General features: G+C 34.9%; 1 protein-coding gene across 1 annotated transcript in view; it reads left to right on the forward strand.

Moving 5' to 3' along the window:
- The window catches only part of LOC124619868 (odorant receptor coreceptor-like), a 99,623-nt gene that overhangs the window by 31,688 nt on the left and 53,880 nt on the right, over positions 1-14,055 (forward strand). Inside the window, exon 3 of the mRNA XM_047146488.1 lies at positions 9,581-9,724. Within this exon, the coding sequence (XP_047002444.1) occupies positions 9,581-9,724 (144 nt within the window). The remainder of the gene's footprint in view (positions 1-9,580; positions 9,725-14,055) is intronic.

Raw genomic sequence — 14,055 nt, forward strand, 5'->3', positions numbered from 1 at the left:
ACCAAATGGAAATAAAAGATGGACAACCAAAGGTAAGGATGATAAAATAGGCAACAAAAAATGGACAGTAAAAATAATGACCATCAAATCGACAACAAAAGAAGGACAATAAAACTAATGATCAACAAATGGCAACAAAGAATGAAGAGCAAAATACAATATCCAAATGGACAACAAAAAGTAATAATGATAGAATGGACAACAGAATATGTGTGAATGATGATAATGTGGTCTTACACTCTGAAAAGCATGGGTATTGATGCATGAGACCTGACTAGGCAAGGTTGTAGTGGAGGTGGTTTGCTATTGCCTTCCTCCAACTGTAATGGAAATGAATGCTGGTGAAGACAGCACAACAACACCCAGTCACCTCGAGGCAGGGAAAATCCCTGACCCCATCAGGAATCGAACCCATGACCCCATGCACTGAAATTGAAAGCCTTACTGCAAGACCAAGTGAATACAAAACTGAGGTGAATGAAGATAAACAAACAAAAAACTGATATAAAAGAAAAAAGTGCATGTGAAAAATTGAGTTAGATAAATAAATAAAAATTTGAGGTAAATGAATAAAGAATTAAGCTAAATGAATGAAAAAAGAGATAAATTAAAGAAAAATGAATGTAAATCAAAAACACATGGAGGGAATTGAATGCACAGTATGATAAATAAAGTTAAATGAATGAGAAATTGATGTACATCAACGAAAAGTTGATCAAGAAAAACTGAGTGAAATGAAGGTGTATGAATGAAGACATGAGGTAAATAAATAAAAAAGAGGTTATTGAATAAAAATTTGCGGTAAATGAATAAAGAGTTACAGTAAATAAATAACAAATTTGCTACATCAAAAAAATGAAGGTAAATGAGGGTATATGAATCAAAACTGATATTATTGAGGACAAAATATAGGATAACTGATGGTAAGGAATTGAAATATTAACATAGATGATAGTGAATGAATGAAAAATTAAGTTAAAGGTTGGTAAATAAGTGTAAATGAATGAAACATGGAGATATATGATGGTATAGTAATGTAATTGAGTAAATAAGAAAGTAAATGATGGTAAATGTATGTAAATCACTGAATATTTGAGGCAAGTGTTAAAAATAATTATAAATGTAAAAAAACTTATGTGAATGAGTAAAATAAACTTGGATAAATAAATAATGCACAAAGGCAAATAAATAAAGATTTTAGGTAAATAAATGAAAAACTGAGGAAATGACAAATGAATAAAAAGTCAAGAGAAATGAATATAAATAGATGAGCAATGTCGTTAAGTGAATGAGGAACTGATGCAAATGAAACTAAATTAATCAGAAATTTGTATATAGGAATAGAAAGTGGGGATAAAAGGTTGACATAAGCAAATGTAAGCACTTAGGTAAATCATGGAATGAATGTGAATTGTACTACATTAATAAAAGACTGAAGTAAATGAATAAAAATTGAGGTAAGTGAATAAAACAGTGAGGATGAAGAACTGAGGTAGATGAAGGTAAGTAAATAAAAAATTGGCATAAATGAAGGTAAATTAATAAAAATTGAGATAAATGAATGGACAGTTAAGGAAAATGAGTGAACGTTCAGGTACCTGAAAGAAAAATCAAGGTAAATAAGTGTAATATGAAGGTAAATAGATAAAAAAAGGAGGTAAGTGAATGAAAAATGAAGGTAAATAATTGTAAATGACAGTTTACTACATACAACAGCAACACACAGCAGACAGTAAAAGCTGCATGAAATATAATGTGTTGAAGCTAATCATCGAATATGGGAGAAAGTTAGACAAAATAAATGGAGTTTGCAAGATTTGCAGAAGTAAGTAGTAGCTTAACAGATATTATTCAAATAATGGCAATAATAACAGTGACATACAGAATAATGCTAATGGTATGATACACTTACTGAAAAATTGTACTGAATGTGAGATGATGAAAAGTCTAACGTAATACTGGGAGAAAAGTTAGGTAAACCGAGATTAATTTGTAAGAAATGTTCCAACAGTGACTGTGTTTGTAGATATTACTATAAAAATGTTACTAATGTACAAACAAGAACACAGCAACAATACAGAACCTTGAAGATATGTTCTTTGTGTATATTGTGTAGAATTTAGACTGTTCTGCAAAAATTGTGGAAAGATACAATAAGTTTGTCAAGAATGAAGAAAATGAAGAAGATCAGCAATTACTTCAAATTAAGAAAAAAAAGAAACTTTAAACCCCATCTATCAGATGGGCCTAATATATAATCAGAAGAACACAAAATTTATTAATGACTCAGGCTCAAATACTTTTATTTTAAAACCTACAAACATGAAGCTAAAACATTAAAAAAGTGAGGAACAAAAGATGTATTACCATCAACTAAAAATTAAATAGAAAAGACCAAAAATAAAAATCTACATCGACATTTATGTTTACAGTCACGTTTATGATGAAAACTTATGTTTATGTTCAATGTTCATGTTTACATGTATGTCATGTTTATGTTGAAGGTACACATTTACATTGACTGTTAACATTTATGTCCACCATTTATGATTATTATAAAAACATACAAATACCAGCAGTTAGCTGTATGTCAACTTATTTAATGGTTAACATAAATGTTGTCCTCTTTATTTGTTTTATAAATCTTTTGTTATTTTATCTTTCTTGGGACATATTGAGTAACGTGCTTTTATTGATGGTATTGTTTCCTGATATAATTTCAGGTGACAAATCTTTGTTACCTGGAATACTGTAAAGGAAAAAAATTCGCTAGTAACCAATAAATTTTCGTTCAAACAGTGTAAACCTTGTACTTTTAAATGATATGGCGAAATTTTTTACTTTTAATGAATTCAAAATATATTTAGCATATTTGTTGATTAAGATTTTGGTCTAGACATTTAAGAGAATTTTGTTTATTAGATTTTTCTTTAGGACTGTAATTTCCTTATAGTTTTACATAATTTGGTTTATTTCAATATACTGTAGCTAGTTGTTCATTTTCTTTTTCTATTTTATATTCATCATATTTCCTAATCAATTTTAATATATCATGTTTCTATTTTTGAAACTTATTTAGTTTCTTCATTTTTAGATGATATAATTAAGTTATATAAATCTGGTTCTTTAATTAATATTGCATTATGTGTTATAATTAGTAAAGTGTTCCAATCACACATGCAGAAAGTTGAATAATACATCATTTGGTAAATGGGTTTCTAAACTGTTTTGGTTCTTCTGTTTTGATGTAGATAATATTTATCTTTATGAAACTGATACATTAAACCAACATCTCTAGCTTTAAACCAACATTTATTTTTTCGTTAATTAACATTAATACTTGTTGATCATTACAAGCAAATTTATAGTTGATAATGTCTATAAACAACTCCAGTTCTCAACACTATGAAAGATAGATATATCGATTTATGGTTATTTGCATTTATTTACATACATTTCAGTTTGATTTACATTAATTTGCTTACATTTACCTTAACTTAGTAACATTTGTAGTGATTTATATCTTTCAGATATCATTTATCTTCATTTTTCATTGATATCTTCATTTATCACTCTTTAGTGACATATGATCATTGCTGTTATTTATCTTAATTTTTTATTGACTTACATTTTATTACCACCATTTTTATTAATAAATGTTTACTATCAGTTATCATCTTTTATTTACTCATTTATGTTCATCAACCATAACTTGCATTTTATACTCATTTTATTGCTTCACATCCATTTATAATCATTTACTCTTATTTTTATTGGTTTAGATATATTTACTCTCATTTACCTGCTGTTTATATTTTTTATTTTGATTTGCTACTATTTGGCTTACCTTTTTATTTATTTATTTTCATTTTCTACTTATTTAATGGAATTATTTTTAGTAATTTTAACATCTTCAGATGATACACTCACATTTTCCAAAACAATGTAATGAATTAAATATAAACCATTGAATAAGTAAGACATTTTCTTATTTATACAATTGAGCCCACCCACATGTGAATTGTATAGCTGCATTCAGTTGGTAATCGTTTAAATTGATATAATCAATTACATCTAATGGTTTAGATTTTCCTCTGTTGATGAATTTTGAAAAAAATGTAATACATTCATTATTAGTTACAACATTTTCCACAGATTTATTTCTATTTTCTTATATAGTTTTTACTGATGGTTATACATCCTTAGTTACCAATTTTAAAATTTCTTAGTATTATATAATTGAATGATAAAATAAGTGTATATTCCATTAATTCATTACTACATACTGTATTTTTCTGATTATATATTATGCCAGCATGAGAGGTATGGCTTAAATCTTGTAGAGTACTTTTATTTTGAAGTATTTGCTTAATAACTTAATTTTATATGTTCTTGGCAGACTGATTATATCTTCCCTTATTGGTTTTGGAAAACATACTAAATCCTGTATAATATTACATGAGGAACTTATATTTTCAAGCTTTTATTATGGTTGCTGCCAGTGTCATAATTCTCTATGTTACTTTTTTGAAAATCTACAAATATGATTATTGTTGAAAACATTTCTTAGAAGCTGATCTGGGTTTCCCCAACTTTTTCCAATATTCTGTTGTACTTTTCTCCATCTCTCATTGGCTACACCTTTTTAGTAACTTTCTTATATAATCTGCAGTATTCTGCACAACATTCTTATCACTGCCTTCACTTGAATAATATCTCTTGCATTGAGACTTACTTATACTAATCTTCCACATTAGTCCTGTTTCACCCAACTTTCTCCCACATTCGAAATTTGCTTCAAAAATATACATTCAGTCCATTTTTTTAGTGTGTACTTTTGGTACCCCAACTGTCGTCCATTTCATGTTATTGTGGTTTATGATCTTTTGTTTGTGGTGAAGAATCATTTATAGTTATTTAATATTTTTGTATTCATTTACCCTCATTTTTGTTTCATTTATTTTAAATTTTCGTTCCTTCACCTAAATTTTTCATTAATTTACCTTCATTTTTTTCATTTACATAAACTTTTCTTTATTATTTTTCACAGTTTTTATTGATCAACCTTTAATGTACATCGGTTTTTTATTAATGTACCTTAAGTGACATCGGTTTTTTATCATTTTTCTGGTAAGTTACCTCAATTCTTTATTCATTTACTTTCATTTACATCAATTTTTTGTGCCTTACGTTTGTTCCCATACATTACTTTTTGTTAATTTATCTTCATTTACCTCAATTTTCATTTAGTTAGCTTCATTTCTCATTTATTTACTTTCAGTTATCTTAATTTTTTTATTCATTTACATTGATTTAGAGCCATTGTTCATTGATAAACTCACCTCTTTTTATTCCATTACCTTGATACTTTGTTTACTTATCCCAATTTCCCGTGGCGATTACCTCAATTTTCATACTTTTAAATTACTTTTTTTATTCATTTATGTCCGTAATTGTTTCTTTAGCTGATTTTTCTATTCATTAACCTTAATGTTCTATTTACTTACCTCAAGATTAATTCATTTACCATATTTTCTATCAATTACTTCAAATTTTCATTTACATACATTCCTTTCCCATCATTTAACCTAAGTTTCCATATTTACAATTTTCTTTCACTGACCATCACTTACATTCATTTTCCATTTATTTACCATGATTCACTATCATCCTCCATAATTTTTAAATTATGTACCATCAATTTTTTATTTATTAACCTCAATCTGTCATTTCATTTCACTCAAATTTTTTCCACTTATCTCAGTGTTTCATCCATTTATCTTCATTTGTCTCCCAATTACTACATTCGTATCTTTCTTTTACCTTCATTCATTATTGATTTTTATTCATTTACCTCAATTATTTATTTATATAACTCATGTTTTCATACATCCAGTTCCATTTACCAGTTTCTCATGATCAACTTTTGATTCTAATATAACAACTTTTTGTCTTAATGTACCTTAACTTTTCGTTAGTTTTACCTCATTTTTCATTCATCAGCCTTAATTCTTTATTAATTTACCTTAATTTTTTCATTATCTCCACTTTTTATTTATTTCTCTATATTTTTCATTCATTTACCTTCATTTGCCAATTTTGATGCACAATTTTTTTCTTCTACATAATTTATATTTACCTACATAAACCTCAATTTTGTATTTATTTTCACTAATTTAAGTGAATATTTTTATTTATTTGCATTTGATTACTTTAGTTTGCATTTGTTGTCCATTTGATGGTCATTTTTTTACTGTCATTTGTTTGTTGTACATTTCTTTTTCCATCCACTTTCTGTTGTATGTTTGTTAGCTCACTTTATTGTCAGTTTTGGTCATCTGTGTGAAATGGCGATTTAGAGTGAGCTGCCTTAATTACATATTTATTTATAACCATTTTTATTCATTTACCTTCATTTTTCATAGACTATGTTCATTTTTAATTTTTTAGAGGCATTTACCTCATTTTCCTTAATTTTCATCTGGTGTCACACATTTTAACATTTGTTGTTCATTTTTGCTTACTAATATTTGGTTAATGAAACGTAAATATTCGATTAAAATACAGAATTGTTTCATAAAGTTATGGAAATATTCGAAAAACAGTGAAAATTGTTTAAAACTGCTTGAAATTCGGAAAATTTTGTTTATTTTCTTCTATTGTCCAATTGAGGTGAACAATGAGCTAGAACATCTACTTTACATTTGTGTTCCAGTGTCTTAAATCGTTTAGTAAATCAATGAGCTGTAAAAAGAAAGTTTATGTAATATCATAGGATGTGATTACCTAAATACAAAATATGTACAAAATATTTGTATGAGGATCAATAATGAATTTAAAATTATTTTGTCAAATTTAATTGTTTGGTTAGATGTTTAATTGTTTGGAGATAAAATCATTAAAATGAGACATGAAGGAACAAAAAGCAAGTGATTTTATTGAATTTTATGCTTATAACATTTTCGGAGTTTTTGTTTAAAAACCATTTTATACCGAGTTTGGATTTTCCAAGAAAATAAAAAAATAGCGAAATATCGAGTAAATGGTGTGGAAAGCAGTACAAAATTTGAGAAATTGTAAAAGAAACATTACCTATTAAAAGACAATTTTAAAAACATTGAAAATATAAAATACTCGAAAAATGATGAAAAGAGTCAAGAAAAATGATGAAAATAGGTGAAATAGGGGGTTATTTTACTCATATCTGTGTGATAAAAATTTTACTGTAATTTGTTGATAATCTGCCAAAAACATGGATAAAATGTTTTTGTCATAATTTCGATGATTTTTGTCGACATTTACTTAAAATTTCGCTATTTTCTAATGTTTTTAGAAACTGAGCCAGAAACCACAACGATGTCTACTAGGAATAAACAGTATATCTTATTTGGTGTTGCCTGTTTTTGTGCATCAAATCCAAAGGAGTGTTAAACAGCTGATTAGCCACTATACAGTAGGCAAAACAAGAAATTCTACTATTTTGGAAAGAAAAACAATACATGACATCCAAAGTAAGGCAGATATAGGAAATAGTGGAATATTGGCAATGAAAGCATTTTTCTCTCCAGAAGTTGGTTGGTGTAAAATGTAGGACTTAATTTCAGTGAAAAATTTAGGAGATTGTACATGCTAAACTCTGCATTTTATGCCCTTTAATCATTAAATGTGCAAAAAGGGAGAAAGGAAACCTTATGCACTTCATTTTGTTTGAGAGACGGGTACTGGAAATTAAGTGGAGTGATAAAGTATGACATGCATAATGCCTAATCGTCGAGAATTAATATCATAACAGTTATTCAGACAAAGGGACAAAATGATGGGGCATAAGTTAAGCATTAGGGAATAACTTCTATGGGAACCACAGAGGTCAGAAATTGCATGGGAAGACAGCAGTGAAAGTAAGTAATTGAGAGTATGGTATAGGAAGACAGTGACTGGAGTAAGGGACTGAGAGCACTGGTTCCGAGTGTTAATCTGAGATGAAAAGAACGCATAGCAGAAAATTACTGTACAGCTGGTGCAAAGCAGACTGCAGATTGATGTGACAAAAAAATCGATTGCATTTCACTTTAATAGTAATGAAGTGCTTATTGCTGCTAAATATTTCTGGCAACATTACGTTAACGTCGAATTAATTACTGATATATTCTGTGAATCCCCTACAAGTCCCAAGACTACTTCAGAGCGTCATATTGAGGTATGTGTTACATTGAAATTAACTTTACATCATCCGTTAGAAGAATTATCAAGTCACTGTTTGATCCATTTCAGTCTCTACGATCCTGTATAGACCCAAATCAAAGTGACAGATATATTTTATGTGATGTAGCACAGGACGTCACAAGTCAGTTACAAAAAGTACTATATTTTACTCAACAGGCTTGTATGGAACTATGTGTAGGTCTTGCCCTATATGCACATAGGACAACCCGATAGTAGTTTTAACAATAGATTTAATTACCATCTTAATGATTAAGGTTCTAGAGCAGCACTAAGTACCCTTTTTTGGCAACAAGCTACTGACTCAGTCTCAAATTTGTGAATTTTACATCGAGAAAAATCAGGCGAATTCACTTAATGTCCTTGTAGATGTAGAAATTATGAAGTTCATTAAGCAGTGTCCCGAGCAAACCCTAAATGGACTACTGGAACTACGTCATGAGAACATCCTAGGTAACATTGATTTTTTAAATAAAAAGCTTCAGTAAAGTTGTTCATTAATTTTTAGGCAAACAGATGGACTATGACCCTATATCGAATGGTTAACAGGTTTTGCTTGGCCTAGAGTCGTCTGTTCTAATTGCAAGGTAAATGTTTTTAACTTCTGAATGAGTGTTCCAGGCCATTATTGGTCTTTAATGGCAAGAGGTTGGAATGATATTTCTTGATGGTTCTAAAGGCTTTAAAAATAATTTTTCGGCACGGTGGAGAAATCCATACTTTCTGCCTACCAGACGATCCGCAGAGTGCACCCTTTATTCATAGACAAGGAATGTTTGGTCACGTCAGTGTTGCAACTTTAATGTTATGATTTAATATGTAAGTAAGTTGCTCTTTCTCACTATTGATTGTTACTGTAGTTTGACCACAACTGTATCGAGCGCTTTATCTAATTTAACAGGTCTAACCTGATGATGTGGCTTCTCACTACGCAACCGGTCGTTGAAGTAATTATTTACAACAGCACCAAGCGGTTACCATTCAAGACAGTTACATAAAATTATTTCTATGAATATTTTTAGGCGTTATTCGTCAATGTCCCATGACTTACCTCAGCTCTAACAGCAAAACTAAATAATATTAGACATGAACCTTCACGTACAATTGAAGTTGATTGTTATACTTGTTGCACGTCTGTGTGCACTGTCTGTTTATGATACTTTTCACTGTAGCTTCTCTAATGCAGCGGCACGGTTTCTATTTTTCATAAGATTATACATCCTGCAATTTTTTTTTCCAGTGTTTATACAAGTATGCAAGCACAAGTAATTTCGTCCTTTCATGAAGTCTCTCACAACTTTCTCGTATTTAAGATGTTCTCTATTTACGCGTTTTACCTGTTGCCTTGTTTGCATTGTAGATCGTGTCGGTTCTAGTACGGCAGAGCCGAGTGCAGCAGCTGGTGGTGGACGTGTTGAACATGAGGAAGCAGTTCACTGAAAACAGCGCAGTCTTACGCAAATCCTACCGCAGGCGCGCACTTATTGTGTGCGTTGCATGGGTGGTATGATCTACTACATTTGCAATATGATAGTTGTAATGAGATAGGTAAAAGAGAACGCACTAACAGCTCTCTTGTGTTTGCAGACATTTTAACAATGTGAGTTTCCACTCTCCAACCTTTGGTTCTCAGCTAGTAAAACATAGATAGTATTAGTTCACAGAGATCATGCAAGAAATTTGTGTCACTGATATGTTGTCCAGATAGGAAGTAGAATGGTGGCCACAAGCAGTAAGAAGGACAAATAGTTTGAGAGTAGTAAACGAGAGAATAATGACAATCTTACATGTGGTATCTGAAGGCGTTGTGGGTTGCATAACACTCGGCGATAGGGGCAGGTGAATAATCTTGTTTAGACACATCAATAAAGTTTTGCATCACCCCAATTCCCGTAACTCCTGACATTGACTGTGGATACTGTATCACAAATACATTCCATTTGACCGTTCAGAGATGTCTCTCAGCCTGCCCAAAGATGTAAACAACCATGCATGAGAAGCGCTTATTACACGGAAAGGGTCCGACAGCTAATCAGTTTCAGTCATTCCATCAGGAAGGAGGTCAATGACTCTTGCTGTCTGTAGTTCAACCATGCCTAGACGGTCCATACCGCGGTTCGATCTCGTCCATATTGTTACTTTGTGCCGGGAAGGGCTGAAAACAAGTGAAGTGTCCACGCGTCTCGGAATGAACCAGTGAACCAAAGCGATGTTGTTCGGACATTGAGGAGATTAAGAGAGACAGGAACTGTTGATGACTTGCCTCGCTCAGACCGCCCAAGAGCCACTACTGCAGTAGATGACAGCTACCTACGGATTACGGCTCGTATGTACCCTGACACCTTCGCCACCATGTCGAATAATGTTTTTCGTGCAGCCACAGGAAGTCGTGTTTTGACTCAAAGTGTGCGCAATACGATGCATTATGCGGAACTTCACTTCCGACGTCCATTGCGAGGTCCATCTTTGCAACCACGACACCATGCAGCGTGGTAGAGATGGACCCAACAACACGCCGAATGGACCGCTTAGGATTGAAATCACACCGATGGGTGTCGCAAATGCCTTCAACCAGACAATTGTCGCAGACGTGTTTGGAGGCAACCGAGTCAGGCTGAACGCCTTAGTCACACTGCTCAGCGAGTGCAGCAAGGCGGAGGTTCCTTGCTGTTTTGGGGTGGCATTATGTGGGACCGACGTACGCTGTTGGTGGTCATGGAAGGCGCCGTATCGGCTGCACAATATGTGAATGCCATCCTCCGACAACATCGGCAGCATATTGGCGAGGCATTCGTCTTCATGGACGACAATTCGCACCCCCACCGTGCAAAACTGGTGAATGACTTCCTTCAGACATGAATCCTATCAAACATGCCTGGGATATATTGAAAAGGGCTGTTTATGGACGACGTGACCCACCAACCACTGCCGGCCGAAGTGGCCGTGCGGTTAAAGGCGCTGCAGTCTGGAACCGCAAGACCGCTCCGGTCGCGGGTTCGAATCCTGCCTCGGGCGTGGATGTTTGTGATGTCCTTAGGTTAGTTAGGTTTAACTAGTTCTAAGTTCTAGGGGACTAATGACCTCAGCAGTTGAGTCCCATAGTGCTCAGAGCCATTTTGAACCACCAACCACTGTGAGGGATCTACGCAGAATCGCCATTGAGGCATGGGACAATCTGGACCAACAGTGTCCTGATGAACTTGTGGATAGTATGCCACGACGAATACAAGCATGCATCAGTGCAAGAGGACGTGATACTGGGTATTAGTGGTACCGGTGTATACAGCAGTCTGGACCACCACCTCTGATGGTCTCGCTGTATGGTGGTACAACATGCAATGTGTGGTTTTAATGAGTAATAAAAAGAGCGGAAATGATGTTTATGTTGATCTCTATACCAGTTTTCTGTACAGGTTCCGGAACTCTCAGAACCGAGTGGTCCAAAATATTTTATTTTTTTATGTGGTTGTATAGGGTGGTCCATTTCAATCACAAAGGGGAATAGCTCGAGACAGATATGAGATAAAAGTTGTAGGTGGCATAGGTGACCTCGCATTACTGCCAATGGCCGTGACCTTGCCGTGATTTTCAAGGTGATTTGGAGCTTAATGTGATTTTCTTAGATGGGAACCCTAGTAACTGATTTAAGATTTGAAAAGAGCAGCACAATTTAGGTATAAAGTGATGTTTTCTGAACAAAGGAAAGAAGCTCTTGCAGATGACGCTCAGTTCGAGAAGGAAACGGTTATGTACACTATGTCATCAAAAGTATCCGGACACCTGGTTGAAAATTACTTACAAGTGCGTGGCGCCCTCCATCGGTAATGCTTTAATTCAATATGGTGTTGGTCCACCCTTAGCTTTAACGACAGCTTCCACTCTCGAAGGCATACGTTAATCAGGTGCTGGAAGGATTCTTGGGGAATGGCAGCCTATTCTTCACAGAATATAGCAGTGTGGAGAGGTATCGATGTCGGTCGGTGAGGCCTGGAACGATGTCTGCGTTCCAAAACATCCCAGAGGTGTTCCACAGGATTCAGGTGAGGACTCTGTGCAGGTCAGTCCATTACAGGGATGTTATTGTCATGTAACAACTCTGCCACAGGCCATGCATTGTGAACAGGTGCTCGATCGTGTTGAAAGTTGAGGTCGCCATCCCGGAATTGCTCTTCAGTAGTGGGAATCAAGAAAGCTTAAAACATCAATGTAGGCCTGTGCTGTGATAGTGCCACGAACAACAACAAGTGATGCAAGCCCCCTCCACCTCCGAATTTTACTGATGGCACATCACACACTGGCAAATGACGTTCACCAGGTGTTCGCCATACCCACACCCTGCCATCGGAACGCCACATTGTGTACCGCGATTCGTCACTCCACAGAACGTTTTTCCACTGTTCAATCCTCCAATGATTTCGCTGCTTACGCCAAGCGAAGCATCGTTTGACATTTACCGGCGTGATGTGTGGCTTACGAGCAGCCGCTCGACCATGAAATCCAAATTTTCTCAAGTCCCGGCTAACTGTCACAGCACTTGCAGTGGATCCGGATGGAGTTTGGAATTCCTGAGTGATGGCCTGTACAGATGTATGCCTATTACACATTACGACCCTCTTCAACTGTCGGCGGCCTCTGTCAGTCAACAGACGAGGTCGGCCAGTACGCTTTTATGCTGTACGTATCGCTTCACATTTCCACTTCACTATCACATCAGAAACAGTGGACTTAGGGATGTTTTGGAGTTTGGAAATCTCGCGTACAGACGTATGGCACAAGTGACGTCCAATCACCTGACCACGTTCGAAGTCCGTGAGTTTCGCGGAGCACCCCATTCTGCTCTATCACGATGTCTGATGACTACTGAGGTCACTGATATGGAGTACCTGGCAGCATGTGGAAGCACAATGCACCTAATATCGAAAACGTATGTTTTTGCTGGTATCCCGATACTTTCTATCACATAGTGTGTGGTACCGACTTCATATTGTAACACAATTTATGCGCATAATAGTCTTGTTTACGTACTAAATTTGAATCATATGAAGTAAATATTATTTTCCACTACGGTGTCGTATTGCCGAAGACCGTGGCACAGTCTGTTCGGCTGCTCTCGTACAGCGCCGCTGGAACAGTGGGCGAGAGAACGCTGCGGCGGCAGCGCTCGACCTTCGCGGAGCGCGCGTTGAGACAGAGGTGTCGCCCACGTTCGCATACAGGAACACTATTCTTGTTTCACGGCCAATTTGCGTCATCAATTCGTCAAAACTGTTTCGCTTTATTTGGTTGAGTCATGTGGCTACAATGGCTAACTACACTCCAGATAAAATCGTAGACGTGGTTGAGATTTTATGAGAGTGCCACAGTGTTACGTCAACGCTGTCGTACATTATGCTAGACCTTAACCAACAGACTGCAGCCGGGCGTGAACAGGAATGTGGCGAAAATGATAATCGTATCGTAACCGTTCTCCCACTGGTCCAGCGACCTCAGCCCGGAATGAATGGGTTACATCGTGTACGTCGCCGTCGTGAACATGGAGGAAATGATAATCGTGGCGTAGTCGTTATTGCAATGGACCACCTAGAGTCTTATATTAGCTCAAGGTAAACTGAAACGGAACTAGGATTATCGAAGACAGTGGTTTTTAGAATCATGAAGACGCGGAGTTTTCATTCTTACCATACCACATCAACGCAAGAACTAAGTCTTCGGAAGTTCGAAGGACGTCACGCGTAATCAAGACGTGTTCACATCATAATGTTTTCAGATGAAGCCACATTTACACTAGTGGACATTCAAATTGCTACTCCTCGAAGATGTCGTGCTAGAGACGCG

Source organism: Schistocerca americana, chromosome 6 (assembly GCF_021461395.2).
Source record: "Schistocerca americana isolate TAMUIC-IGC-003095 chromosome 6, iqSchAmer2.1, whole genome shotgun sequence".
Lineage (NCBI taxonomy): Eukaryota > Metazoa > Arthropoda > Insecta > Orthoptera > Acrididae > Schistocerca > Schistocerca americana.